The 14670-nt window shown below is 54.4% G+C and overlaps 1 protein-coding gene across 2 annotated transcripts in view; it reads left to right on the top strand.

Annotated features, from left to right (window-relative positions):
• CDC42EP4 (CDC42 effector protein 4) overlaps positions 1–10495 on the top strand; it is a 34484-nt gene extending 23989 nt beyond the window's left edge. For both annotated transcript variants that reach the window (XM_007657515.4, XM_029080008.1), the window contains exon 2: positions 7712–10495. In XM_007657515.4, the coding sequence (XP_007655705.2) occupies positions 7829–8890 (1062 nt within the window). In that variant the 5' untranslated portion in view covers positions 7712–7828 and the 3' untranslated portion in view covers positions 8891–10495. The remainder of the gene's footprint in view (positions 1–7711) is intronic.
• Positions 10496–14670: the final 4175 nt, after the last annotated feature.

The raw sequence follows: 14670 nt of genomic DNA, 5'->3' as shown, positions 1-14670 counted from the left end.
GGAGGAGGATTTGTTCCTTATTTTACAGATGAGGTAACTGAGGCTCAGAGAAGCGAAGTGACTTGCCCAAGGTTACACAGCGGACAAGTGGCACAGCCGATGGGATTAGGACCCGGGTCCTCTGACTCCCAGGCCCGGGCTCGGTCCGCTATGCCCCACCACCGCTTGTCACAGGATGCAGAGCGGTGAGTCTTGACTCCGACCCTCTGCCACTCGGTGCCCTGCAAGAGGGTGAAATGTGGAAGTGTGAACAACCACTCCCCCACACACATTCTTTAGGAAGGAAGGGGGCAAGAACCCCTCTGCCAAACCAAGAACAACTGGTGATGTTGCAGTAGCCCCTTGGAGGAAGCCTTGGCGGAGCTTGGCCTGAGATATCTGCTGTGTGACCTTGGGCAAGTCACTTCACTTCTCTGTGCCTCACTTCCCTCATCCGCAAAATGGTGACTAAGACTGTTAGCCCCCTATGGGGCTTCTGCGTCACCCTGATTTGCTTCCTTTTTTCATCCCTTCCTCCCAGTCCCACAACACTTATGTCCATATCTGTAATTTTATTTATATTAATGTCTGTCTCCCCCTCTAGACTGGAAGCTTGTGGACAGGGAATGTGTCTGTTATATTCTGTGATGCTCTCCCAAGCACTTAGTGCTCTGCACACTGTAAGCGCTCAGATACGAACGGGTGACTTACACGGACTGTGTCCAACCTGATTAGCATGTATCTATTCCAGTGTTTTAAACAGTGCCTGGTACATAGTAACAAATGCCATTAAAAAAAGTTGGGGAGAGAAGGCCTGTCCCTGCAAAGGAGTCTCATGGGCTGCCTGCTTCTCAGTCAATCACTGGTATTTACTGAGCGCTTACTGTGTGCAGAGCACTGTACTAAGTGGTTGGGAGAGTATAATAGAATAGTGTTGATAGACACCATCCCCGGACACAAAAAACTTCCAGTGGCAGGATGGGAAGCCAGTTGTGGGCAGGGAATGTGTCTGCTTATTGTTGTACTCTCCCAAGCAGTCAGTATAGTGCTCTGTACACAGTAAGCACTCAATAAATACTATTGAATGAATGAATGACCGGTTGAAAGAGAGCCCAGATATTTCTAGCCTGGCTGCCAGAAATGATGTCAGTGTCCGTTTAGCATATTGTACTCTCCCTTGCACTTAGTTCAGTGTTCTGAAAACAGTAGGCGCTCAATAAATGCTATTGACTGACTGACTGATCTCACTTCTGGGACAGTGAGGGAGGCAGCCCCCCAGCCCCGGGAGGGACTTCTGTGTTAGCCACTCCCCCGGAACGGAGCCTGGCTCCACCGCCTCCCCGGCTCACCGCTCCCGCCTCGCAGGTTCCTGTTCCGGGCCGGGCCGCTGCCCACGGGATCCGGCTGGGCCCGGTGCCAGCGGGAGGCACGGAAAGATGGACAGAGGTCTCTTCCTAGAGGCCTCGGGGCCAGACACCTGCTCCCTCACTAGTCCCAAGCCGGTTCCCCCTGGTGCTCCCTCCCTCGCAGAGCCACGCTCCAGGAGAAACTCATTCCGATTTGGGGCAAGAGTGAGGGCTGGGACTTCCCCAGAAGGGAAAAAGAGGTTATGTTACCTGAACCTCTAAATCCCCGCGGGGGGGGGGGGGGGGGGGGGGGCATTGTGCTGAGGTGCTGCATCTTCCCAGGCTCGGGCACTGGCCGAGGACCCGTCTTGTTGGTTGTCCCATGAGCCAGTGGAGCAGATAAGGATCTAGTCAGATGGTGCCCCGTATTTTGGAGAGGGCAGGAAGAGTTGGGAGTTGGAGGGGGCTTGTGGAGTGAAAGAGTCTTTTCCCTGGCCTGGAAGAGCAGAGAGGTCTGAAGTTCCAGTAGCTATTCCTTCTCAATTGCATTTATTGAGCGCTCACTCTGTGCCGAGCACTGTATTAAGGGCTTTACGAGAGCACAGTAGAGTTGGTAGAAATCGTACCAGAGTCCATCTGGGGGTTCCCAAGTGTGGAGTCTCCATCCTGCAGTGGCCCAAAGAGCTGCCCCAACCCCCGAGAGGGCATGTCACCATGATGCCATCCAAAGCCCAGGAAACCTTCTCTTTGTCACAAAATACTGAGAGTCCCTTGGTCCAGGATGACTTGAGAAGATGCCCTTTTAAGGGGCAGGAGGGGAGTAGGCAAGTCAGTTCCCAGGGCCTGGGCAGTGCCGACCTTCCCCACCCCACCTTTTTTTCTTTGGATTTATTGCGTGTCAGGCACTCTACTAAGCACTGAGAAACAGCGTGGCTTAATGGCTAGAGCAAAGACCTGGGATTCAGAAGGACCTGGGTTCTAATCCCAGTTCTGCCCCTTGGCTGACCTTGGGCAAGTCACTTCACTTCTCTGGGCCTCTGATACCTCATCTGTAAAATGAGGATTAAGAGTGTGAGCCCGAGGGAATGTACCCAATCCATTCACCTTTTATTTACTTAGTACAGTGCCTGGCTCAGAGTAAGTGCTTAACAAGTTCCATTATTATTATTATGAATACACACTAATCAGGTTGGACACAGTCCATGTCCCACATGAGGCTCGCAGTCTCAATCCCCATTTTACGGCTGAGATAAACTGAAACCCAGAGGAAGTGAAGCAACTTGTCCAACGTCACCCAGCAGAGAAGTGGCAGAGCCGGGATTAGGACCCAGGTCCTTCTGACTCCCAGGCCTGTACTTTATCCACTAGGCCACACTGCTTCAAATGCCATCGTTACCACATATCAAATGCAGCTCTGCTTTCCGGGTCCTGGGCTGGAGACTCCTCGATGTGGGTTGAAGACCCTGCACCAAAGTGATTAGGAGTTGAACCTCGAACTCTGCATCTCAGCACACTCCTTTCCCAGTCCTCCGCAAAAGGGGAATTGAAGGGCCTGGGTCTCCAGCAGTCAGAGAGTCCCCAAGCCCAGTAATAATCATTGTGGCATAGTAAGAGCTTACTAGGTACCAAGCAGTGAGAAGCAGCATGGCCTAGTGGAAAGAGCATAGCCCCGGAAATCAGAAGACGTGAGTTCTAATACCGGCTCTGGTGACCTGGGCAAGTCATTTCACAACTCTGTGTCTCCATTTCCTCATCTGTTAAATGGGGAGATGATGCATGTTCAGATTGTGAGCCCTGTGTGGAACAGGGACCATGTCAGACCTTATTATTTTGTATCTACCTCAGCGCTTAGGACAGTGCTCTGCATAGAGTAGCTGCTTAATAAATACCACTTTTCGGCCAAGCACTGTATTAAGCACTGGAGTTAGATACAAGACAATCAGATCAGACACAGACCCTGTCCCAGATGGGGCTCACAGTCTTCTTGCGGCGTCCCAGCAGGGGTGGGCCTGGGAGGGGTCCGAAGAGTGATGGACATTGCGTTCACCTTGCTGGCTGCCGTCTCGTTTCTTTTCGGCGGGACCTAACTTTTTTTTTGGCTTTAGTCCTGAGGTGTTTGGAGGCCTGCTGGAGCCCCCCACCCCGGGGCATTTCCAAGGTGGGTCCCTCGGGCAGGTGGATTTTGGAGGTGCCAATTGGAATTGAGCTCTTCCAGTTCTTTCCTGAATCTCCTGAGAATCTGAATGGATTGAGGGCTCCACCTGGCTCAAGTGAGACCTCCTGATTCTAATCAGGAGCATTACTATGTGTGGGAGATTACAATTATAAGAGTATGAGAGATAAGAGTTGGTAGACACATTCCATGCCTACGAGAAGCAGCGTGGCTCTGTGGAAAGAGCACGGACTTTGGAGTCAGGGCTCATGAGTTCGAATCCCAGCTCTGCCACTTGTCGGCTGTGTGACTGTGGGCAAGTCACTTAACTTCTCTGTGCCTCAGTTACCTCATCTGTAAAATGGGGATTAAGACTGTGAGCCCCACGTGGGACAACCTGATTCCCCTATGTCTACCCCAGCGCTTAGAACAGTGCTCGGCACATAGTAAGCGCTTAACAAATACCAACATTATTATTATTATTACGAGGAGTTTACAGTCTAGAGGGGAAGACAGACATTAATATAAATCAGTAAATTACGGCTATGTACATTAAGTGCTGTGGGGCTGAGGGAGAAGTGAAGAAAGGGTGCCAATCCAAGTGGAAGGGCGACGCAGAAGGGAGTGGAAGAGAAAATGAGGGCTTAGTCGGGCAAGCCTTCTTGGGGGAGATGTGCTTTTAATAAGGTTTTGAAGGTGGAGAGAGTGATTGTCAGGATGAAGAAGGAAGGTGTTAGAGGCAGGATGTAGGTGAGAGTTCAGTAGCGAGATACACGAGACGGAGGACCAGTGAGTAGGTTGGCATTAGAGGAGCAAAGTGTGCGGGCTGGGTTGAAGTAGGAGAGTAACGAGGTGAGGAAGGAGGGAGCAAGGTGGCCAAAACCTGAGTGGGTTTCCCTGCCTGCCACACTTGAAATTGAGTTGACCAATGAGGCTACCAGTGTGGGCTGACCTGCTCTCCCCACACCAGCTTCCTCACATCTGGGGGTGAAGAGAACAATCTTGCTTCTCTATGGGTGTTTGTGTGCATATGAGTGTGTGTGTTTATGTGTGTTTTGTGTCTCCCCCCAGATCCTGGGGGAGGGAGAGGTGTGTGTGTGTGTGTGAGCGAGCGAAGGGGAGGGGGCAACACTGTGGATTTGGAAAGGGTTAGGGGAGAGCAGAATTTGAGGGGGAGAAACTGGAGAACAGAACAAGATTCCAGGGCTGACTCCTAATAATAGTTGTAGCATTTAAGCTCCTGCTATACACCAAGCCCTGTGCTAAGCATTGGAGTAGGTACAAGACCATCAGAACAGACCCTGTCCCACCTGGGGCTCCCAGCCTAATGCAAGGAGGAGAACAGATATTGAAACCCCACTTGACAGTTGAGGCAATTGAGGCTCAGAGCAATGAAGTGACATTCTTCAGGTCACACAGCAGGTGGTTGGTGGAGTCAGGATTAGAACCCCGGGTCTTTCAACTCTCAGTCATTCATTCAGTCATATTTATTGAGCGCTTACTGTGTGCAGAGCACTGTACTAAGCGCTTGAGTCTGGGCTCTATCCGCTGGGTGTACTGCCCTCTAGACTGTAAGTTTGTTAAGGGCAAAGAATGTATCTGTTATTCTGTAGTCAGTTAATCAATCAGATCTATTGAGTGCTTACTGTGTGCAGAGCACCGCGCTAAGCATTTGGGAGAGTACAGTATAACAACAGACATATTTCCTGTCCACAACGAGCTGACCATCTAGAGGGGAAGACAGACATTAATATCAATAAGTAATCGCAGATATGTGTGTTATACTAGCCCAAGTGCTTAGTTCAGTGCTCTGCACACAGTAAGCGCTCATTAAATGCGATTGACTGACTGCCTGACTCAGTTGCCTCCTGCTTTGGGTTGAAGCAGGGAGAGCTGGGTCGGATTCTTTTAGGCAGGCTGGGGTGAGCCGGGCCCGGGCTGCACCTGCTGAGCTGAGCAGATGTTTACAATGCGGAGCGTGCCGGGCACCGTCAGCCTGGACGTTTCTCGCTAATTCCCCCGCTGAGCTGGCCGGAGCGGGTTTTGTTTGCCCCGGCTTCCTGCCTCGTCGTCTCTGCCCTGGCCCGTGTGCCTGGCACAGCCTGATGGGGGGAAGGGAAGGGGCAGTCATCCTGGCCCTGAGGTGAAAAACTCCCATCCCTGAGCTCTGTTAGCCTCTTTGGGGGCAGAATGGGGTGGTCCTCTCCTGGATTTGGTGGTTGAAGGTACAATGGGGTCTTCTCTGAATTCGGGGGGTGAGAGGGTGATCCTCTCTGGGCTTTGGTGGTCACAGGAGGAGGTACATGGAGGTCCTCCCTAGACTTTAGTGGTCAAGGAACAGGGGACAGGGTTGATCCTCTCTGGGCTTTGATGGTTGGGTGAATGGAGTGTGTGGGGAGGGTGGTCTTTGGTGGGATAGAGAAATGGGGAGTCCTCCATCGGTGATATTTATTGAGCACTTACTGTGTGCAGAGCACTGTACTAAGCACTTAGAAGAGTTCAATATAACAGAGTTGATAGATACGTTCCCTCCCCACAAGTTTACAGCCTAGAGGGAGAAACAGACATTAATATAAAAAAAAATTATGGTTATGGACAGAAGTGCTGGGGGGCTGAGGGAGGGGTGAATAAAAGGGAGCAAATCAGGGCAACACAGAAGAGAGTGGGAGAAGAGGAAAGGAGAGTTTAGTCGGGGAAGGCCTCTTGGAGGAGATGTGCTTTTCATTGGGCTTGGAAGGTGGGGAAGGTGATTGCCTGTGGGCTCTATGAAGTGGGCTTTGGCTCTCTGGACTTTGGCGGTCCCGGGCGCTGGGAATCCTGCATTCTCCTGCTCGGTTCCTTTGCTGCCTCGATCTCTCCCTCCGTCGCTGTGAAATGGAGAATCAATCAGTCAGTTGTATTTAGTAGCACTTACTGTGTGCAGAGCACCGTACTAAGCGCTTGGGAGAGTACACTATAACAATATTAACAGACCCATTCCCTGCCCGCAACGAGTTTACAGTCTAGAGGGATAGGGGAAGGATCCCCACCCTCTGCCTCCCCCGGAGAGATTGGGTGGGTCTGGATAATGGGGAAACCCATGGCTGCGGACGGTCCCTGTTGAATAACTGGAACTGGGAGCTGGTTGAGCGGGACCTCCGCCCTGACTCCCGGCCAGGCCTGGCCCTGCCACCCACGGCTTACCCTTTCTCCCAGCCGCCCTCGCCGCCCTCCCAGGTCCCGGCTCGATCTCTGGGAAGCCAGGCTGGGGGTGGAGGCGTCCCTGGGTCACGGGGACGGGGGTGGTGCGGCTTCCGGTTTCAGATGGCTACCTGTCTTCCCCCCCAAGGTGCGGATGCCCGGCAATCTGAGCGGAGCTGCGAGATCGCATTTTTCCCGCCGTGGGTGGCGGGGGGCGGGACTTCAGAACAATGTACTACAGTGTCCTTCGGAGGCCGCGGACAGGGGGAGGTACCTGCCCTGGACCGGCACAGAAGAGGTCGTGCCGAGGGAGAAGCTCGGCTAGTGGAAAGAGCCGGAGTTTGGGTTCTAATTCCAACTCTACCACGTACCCAGTGCGTATCCTTGAGCGAGTCACTTTGCCTTTCAGAGAAGCAGTGTGTCCTAGTGGATAGAGCACAGGCCTGGGAATCAGACAGGGCTCTTTACTCTGGACCACACTGCTTCTCACGGGCCCCTGCCTTCTCTTACTCCTTATTGCTTGCGCTCTCACCTGAGGTTCTTGCAAAGAGCTACTCACCACTTTTCCCAGAGTAAATCCTTCTCAGACAAATGGCGAAGATTCTAAGTTTCATATGTTTTTCCTCTTGGCTGCCAGAAGGGAAAGAAGCAGCATGGCTTACTGGCTAGAGCACGGGCCTGGGAGTCAAAAAGGGCCTGGATTCTAATCCCAGCTCCACCACGTGTTTGCTGTGTGACCTTAGGCAAGTCGCTTCACTTCTCTGGGCATCAGTTCCTTCATCTGTAAAATGGCGATTAAAAGTGTGAGCCCCATGAGGGACGGGGGACTGTGTCCAATCTGATTAACCTGTGTCTCCCGCAGCGCATAGAACAGTGTTTGACACGTAGTAAGCACTTAACAAGTACCATAATTATTTATTATTGTTATTTTCATTGTTATTAAGAGGACGAGTGGGACTTCTTTTGGTTTTATTTTTGAAAACCCAACTGAGGGCTGGTAAACGTCTGGAGTTGTTTGCAAGGCTACATTAATCCTGGTTTTTCCACGTTCCAGATCTGAAGCGGCCAGCCCCAGCACCCCTCCCAGCGACCCGGGAAGCCGCCGGTCCGTCCCCGTGACCCGGAACGAGCCTCGGCCCCCCTGGGGGGCGGGGCCAGAGCCGTCGGCAGGATGCCCATCCTCAAACAGCTCGTGGCTGGCTCGACCAATTCCAAGCGCCGCTCCCGCCTGGACCTGACGGCGGAGATGATCAGCGCCCCGCTGGGCGACTTCCGCCACACCATGCACGTGGGCCGGGCCGGCGACGCCTTCGGGGACACCTCCTTCCTCCACAGCAAGGCCGGAGAGCCCGAGGCCGAGTCCCCCGCCGAGGCCGCCCCCGCTCCCAAGCCCGGCCTGCTCTCCCGCAGGTTCCGGGGCAGCAAGCGGTCGCAGTCGGTGACGCGGGGCGGGGAGGGACGTGACGTGCTAGGCCCGCTGAGGGATTCGGCCCTGTTTGTGAAGAACGCGGTGTCCCTGCCCCAGCTCAACGAGAAGGAGGCGGCGGAGAAGGGGGCCGGCCGGCTGCCCAAGAGCCTGTCGTCCAGCCCGGTCAAGCGGGTGGCCGAGGAGGAGGCGGCGGCGGCCGAGGCCGGGGAGGCCTCTCCCCGGCTCAACGGGGCCGGCCGCTCCCCGGACCCCATCCTGGCCGAGCAGGCTTTCGGAGACCTCTCGGACCTGCCGGTGGTGGTCCCCAAGGGCGGCTCGGGTATGAAGCACGCCGAGTCCATCCTCTCCTTCAACATCGACCTGGGCCCGTCCATGCTGGGGGAGGTGCTCAGCGTCATGGACAAGGACGAGTGGGACCCTGTCTCGGCGGAGGAGGAGGAGGAGGAAGAGGGTGGCGGTTACCGTGGCGATGGAGACCCCCCAGAGGCCCCTGAGGACTCTCCCCGTCCCGGCCGGGGGAGGAAGGAGGAGGCGGCGGCGGGCTGGCCACCCGTGCGTCCGGCCCGGGGCCCGGAGGAGGAGGCGTGGGCTGGAGGTCCCAGCCCCAGCTCGGGCCGCAGCCTCCTGGGAAGCCACGCCAGCGGGGACGGCAGCTCCGTGTCCAGCTGGGCCTCGGGGGGTCTGGACCCGCCCGGCCCCGCGCCGAGGGGGCCGACCCCCCGCCAGCCGGACAAGGACTTCTCGTTCATGGACGAGGATGACGAGGAGGAAGAGGAGGAGGAGGACGACGAGATCCGGGTGTGAGGGGGCCAGGGCAGGCCGGCCTTTCCCTTCCGACCACCCCCTTACCCTCCACCCCCAGTGGCGCAGAGGCGGCCGCCCACCGGGGACCCCTTCCAGACCGCCAGAGCGTGGGCAAGTACCGTTACCAGGGCCCACTCCGCTCTGGGCCTCGCCGGGCCCTCAACCTAAAGAAGCAACTCTTACCCACGCTGCACCGGAGCCGGGCTTCTGTCTCTGCCAGCGAGAACCCAAGCCGAAAGTTCCCTTTTCGTCCTGCCCCTCTTCCGGCAGATGACAGCGGTCCCCGCCCCACGGCTCCCTCCTTCATCCCCACCGGGTTTCTAGTCTTCATTGCGAGCCGGGTCTAAGTGATGACTTTTTCTTTGGCTGTGGGTTCTGCGAGAGGCCCACTGGCTTTGGTGGATTTTGGAGTTGGACTGTGCATGACGTGATGGGAGAGGAAGCCCGGGGCCTCCTTCTCTCCCCTAGGCCCTGGGGGGGATGATGGGATTTGGGAAGGTTGAGCATGCAAGGTTGGGCAGCTGATGTGATTCTGACCCGTGTGTGTGTGTGTGTGTGTGTGTGTGTGTATGTGTGTGTGTTTTGGGATGGTGGGAATGAGGCCCAGCAATAAACTGACCTCCTGCAGATGGTACGATGTGGGTTGGGCCGGGAGAGTCCAGAGGAGCAAGGGGCAGGTGTGATGGCACTCCCGGCTGGAGGACCCCACCTTAGTCTCAGAAAGTAGTCCCAGCTACCCTCCTCTCGGCTCCAATCTTGGGCAATCCCGGCTCCCGCACAAGAAGCACACCCGGGAGGCTGGACCCGCCCCCAGGGGAACCTCCTCTCCCTCTTCCATCCCCTGGGCAGGTGCTCCCACCCTCCGGGGACCCTCCCCTCCCCGCTCCCCAAACCTGGGGGCAGTGACACTACATCTGGGCCCGTGTCTCACTGTGCCCCCAATTCTCCGTACACTCCCAGATTGGGGCTATCAACCAGCCACTTTTTATAGGTTGCCTTTTTTACTTTAATCTTGTTACCCGGGAGAAATAAAACCCTCCCCCCTTCCGTCCAGCCTCGTTGGGACCCCCTCAGCCAGTCAGCCCTAAAGTCAGCGGGAGGCAATCACCTCCCCGAGGCCAGAACGCTGAAACGGTGGCAGGGGAAGGAATCGACTTTCTAGACTGGAGGAGACCAAGCTGTTCCAGTCACCCTCCCTGCCGCCCACCGGGTCCGTGGACCGAACTTTTAGGATAAGGGGTTGGGAGGGGGTCTCGGAAAGCCCCGCAACCTCTGGAGACCAGACTCAAATAGGGTTGGGGGGTTAGGAGGTACGTGGGTTGGGGGATGCAGGGTTGGGAGTCCCCAGAGCCCTGCCCCTTCCCACTCAGTGCTGCGGTAACACTAACATAGTTCTTGTTTATTTAAAAACACAGGGTAGGCACAGCTAGGAGAGCATCTCCACACGGTGAGGGAGGGGGCAGCTGGGTGGGAGACGGGGGAAGGCGGTCTGTCCCCGAGGGCTCTTCGGGCCACCTTTTGACACACTCTTGATCGCATTTTTGTTTGTTTTGTACCAGGCATGTGGAAAAACCAGGAGGAAACATTAAAGGCTGTAGAGAGAGGCCTCGGCGTTCATTTTCTGCTTCCGGGTTGGAGCGGTCGCCTCTGTATTTAGAAGCGGAGGCTGGAGTGTGAGGGAAGGGTCTGGACTAGGTTAATCTCTGGGCTGGGTGCAGTCCAGGCTGGGACGGCCACGCGGCCCTTCCCTGAGAGGGTGGGTTGCTCGGTTCAGCAGGTGGCGGGAAGACGGACCACCGATGGCCGCTGGTGTCGGCCGTTGTCTCCCAGCGTCCAGCACCCCAAAGGCAACCGAGTCCCAGAGGCTATCAGAGAGGCCCGGAAGCTCTCTGCTCACCTCCCTTCCAGCTGGCCCCCTCTCCTTCCATCAATCAGGGGAGCCACTCCACTTTCAAGAGCTGGAAGTTGTTCCCTCATAAAGCCCACCCTAGCTACAGCCCAAAGCACCGGCTCCGTCAGGGACTTGATCCCCCAGCCGGACCCTGGGGTGAAAGGGGATGACTCTCTTGTCCCCCGCCGCGGCTCCAGAGACAAAAGTGCAACCTTCTCAGACTCCCAAAATGAGACATCTGAGGACTTCCTTCCCAGCTGCCAACCCTGACCCACAATCAGGGCCTGCTTTCGGCCTCTCTTCTGTTTCTAGTTCTCAGGCTTCCCCTCCCGCTACATGCCGGTTCATTTATTCAATCATAGTTAATAAGCACTTACCGTGTGCAGAGCACTGTACTAAGCGCTTGGGAGAGTACAATACAAACATCAACAGACACATTACCTGCCCACAGCAAGTTTGGGGGAGACAGACGTTAATATAAATGACAGATATGTACGTAAGTGCTGTGGGGCTGGGACGGGGGAAGAATAAAGGGAGCAAGTCAAGACGTCACAGAAGGGAGTGGGAGAAGAGGAAAGAGGGGCTTAGGGAGGGCCTCTTGGAGGCGGTATGCTTTCAATAAGACTTTGAAGTTCATTCGATCATATTGAGCGCTTACTGTGTGCAGAACACTGTATTAAGCATTGGGAGAATACAATATAACAACAGACACACTCCTGTCCACAGTGAGCTCACAGTCGAGAGTGGAAGAGAGTAATTATCAGTCACTCCTGCTTCAGAAAGGGCAAAGAAGAACCTGTCTTCTGTCCCCTTTTTCCACCTTCTACCCTTCGGGGAATGCTTAGAACAGTGTTTCGCACATAGTAAGTACTTAACAGATGTCATCATTATTATTATGATTCTTATCCCGTTCCCCTTTGCTCATCAGCCTCCCTCTTCCACGGGCTCTCTGGCTTTTGGGGTGTGTGCATCCGGATGGCTGCAGCATCAAACTGGCACTTCCCAGCTCAAGCCTTAGATAATAATTCAATAATTTAGGTGTTACCTAATCCCCAGTGTCCTTGCGGAATGCTCATTAACATCTAAGGAAGGGGGTGGGAAAATCTATGGTGCCCGTGTGCTATGGAGGAGGTGAAGTAATTTGGGTTTTTGGTGGAGGAGTCAGACAGGTTTCTTGGGTGTGAGGAGCGGGTGGAGTTGGGGGTGGGAGGCGGGGGCGTTCTTAAGAGTTATAGGGTGTCTGATCTGATTAGCACTAATAAAAGTATTAATAATAATTGTGGTATTTGTTAAGCCCTTTCTATGTGCTAAGCGCTCCCAGCAGAGAAGCAGTGTGGTCTAATGGATAGAGCACGGGCCTGGGAATCAGAAGGACCTGGGTTCTAATCCTGGCTCTGCCTTGTCTCTGTATGACCTTGGGCGAGTCACTTAGTTTCTCTGGAATTTAGTTACCTCATCTGTAAAATGGGGATTAAGACTGTGAGCCCCATCTGGGACACAGAATGTGTCTAACCTGATTAGCTTGTTTCTACCCCAGGGTTTAGAACAGTGCATGTCACATAGTAAGCCCTTAACAAATACCATCGTTATTATATAAGATAATCAGGTCCCATATGGGGCTCACAGTCCAAGTAGGAGGGAAAACAGGTATTGAATCCCCATTCTACAGATGAGGAAACGGAAGCACAGAGAAGTAAAGTGACTTGCGCAAGGTCACAGAGCAGGCAAGTGGCAGAGGGGGGATTAGGGTCTTCTGATTCCCAAGCCTCTGCATCTTCCACTGGGTCATGCTGCTTCTCACTATTGAATATTACTGGGGCAAGAGCTAGTTCTGTAATCCCCCTGTGGGACCTGATTCTCTTGCTTCTACCCCTCCACTTAGTACAGTGCTGGATCTATAGTATGCTCTTAACAAATATCACAATTATTACTAAGCACCGGGAAAAATTACTCTGTCCACCCTATTTGCTTGTATCCATCCCAGCGCTTACTACAGTGCCTGGCATATAGTAAGCACTTAAATACCACATTTATTAATTCGATACAAACCCTGTCCCTCTAAGGAGGAGTAGTCTAAGAATAAGGAGGCTGGCGATGAGCATATGAGAAAGTATTGCATTGATTAAATCGTGTCTAACCTCAGGGCTTAGCACATAAGTACTTGAAAAATACCGCAGTGATTATTATAGTGGTGCTGAAAATGGAAAAGGCCTGACGGCTGGGCCAGGGGTAATTTCTGAGCAACTGGGGGTAGAGGCAGCTTGGAAAGCTCTCCTCTAATGATAACTGTGGTATTTGTTAAGCACTATGTGCCAGGCACTGTACTAAGCATTAAGCAAATCAGGTTGGACACAGTCCCTATCCCGAATGGGGCGCACAGTTTCAATCCCCATTTTATAGATGAGGTCCCTGAGGCCCAGAAAAGTGAAGTGACTGGCCCAAGGCCACACAGCAGACAAGTGGGCGAGCCAGGAATAGAACCCAGGTCCTTCTGACTCTCAGGTCCATGCTCTATCCCCAAGACCACACTGTTCCTCTACTGTGTTCTGAGTACTGAACTAGGTGCTCGAGGATACAACATAACAGACACCTAACAGGCCAGGGACTTAGTAAGCGGGGTCAAAAATCGGGGGGTCTCAGGTGCTGGGATTTGTGGGTCCCCTTAATGCTTGGGAGGAGTAGAACCTTCCTGGGGATCTCTGGGACAGTCGCAGGAGGGAGAACCGGGCCACGTCACACACAACTCTCCAAACCACCGGCTCCTCTTCCCCGCCTCAGAGAGGCCTCGGCCTGCGTGAGACCGACTCTTGCGGGTGAGGGCAGACGTGGGCTCCTTCCTCACCCTCGCCGGGAGCGGAGAGAGAGAAAGGCAGGGCCTATCTGCCATCCAGATCTGCCTCCCCATTGGGAGTGGCACCAGAGCGGCTCGTTGGCACAGGGCTGGCCCTCTGGCACGCCCTGCCTGCTGACTCACTCCCACTGAAGTTTGATCGTCTCTCCTTCCCGTCTGCCTCCTCGCAAGGCCCCGTGCCCCTCAGAGTGGGCAGGGCTGGCAGACGGAAACGGCGGGCCTGGGGTTGAAGGTCACACCAGGATTGCGTCGGCTTAGGCCCCCGCCAGTCCTTCCCCAAATTGGTTGCACCAAAGTGTGGGGGGAAAAGGGAGACGGAGGGTGGGAGGGCACAGCTGTTTGGACTTCTAGGGCAGCCTGGAGAGAAGGGAGAGGGAGGCTGCCTCTCACCCACCTCGTAGACCCGTTCTGCAAGACTGAAGACAAAGCAGTTGAACAATGTAGACACCCAAGGATATGCAAATTCCTCTGCTCCTCTAAAGACCTAGGTTTCCAAGAGACGCTCAGAACCTGGCTTCTGTTTCCCCGCTGTCTAGGAAAAGAATGTCGGTCCTCAGACGGGGGTCCTGTCCAAGTAACACCACCATCCGGGGTGCGCCTCCACAATCGAAGCGAGTTATCCGATATAGTGCTGAGAGACGGCCCCGTGGGCCGAGAGAGGGAAGGCTTGCTCACTCCTGAGACCTTTGGGTGAATGGAGATCGAGGAGGCTTTTTTATTTCCTGACGAAGGGACCTAAAGGAAGAGAGTGAAAGGGGTCCCACCTGGGGAACAAGACTGGTCTCCTGCTCCTCAGGGTTCACACAGTAAAGGTGAAAGTCAAGGGTCAAACTCCAAGAAGCCTCTGGGGCAGGTGGTAAACTCCGATCTTGCTCTATGGCTCTGAGAAGAAAGCAGCACCTGTAGTTGATGAGTTCACCCCATTAGGTCTTCATACATTTAATTGTTCATTCAATTCTTTTAACTGAGCACTTACTGTTTGCAAAGCACTGTAATAAGCACTTGAGAGAGTACAAGATGGGCCTTGAACCTCAACTC

This window comes from Ornithorhynchus anatinus, chromosome 15 (assembly GCF_004115215.2).
Source record: "Ornithorhynchus anatinus isolate Pmale09 chromosome 15, mOrnAna1.pri.v4, whole genome shotgun sequence".
Taxonomy (NCBI): domain Eukaryota; kingdom Metazoa; phylum Chordata; class Mammalia; order Monotremata; family Ornithorhynchidae; genus Ornithorhynchus; species Ornithorhynchus anatinus.
This window is presented reverse-complemented; position numbering and strand designations above follow the sequence as displayed.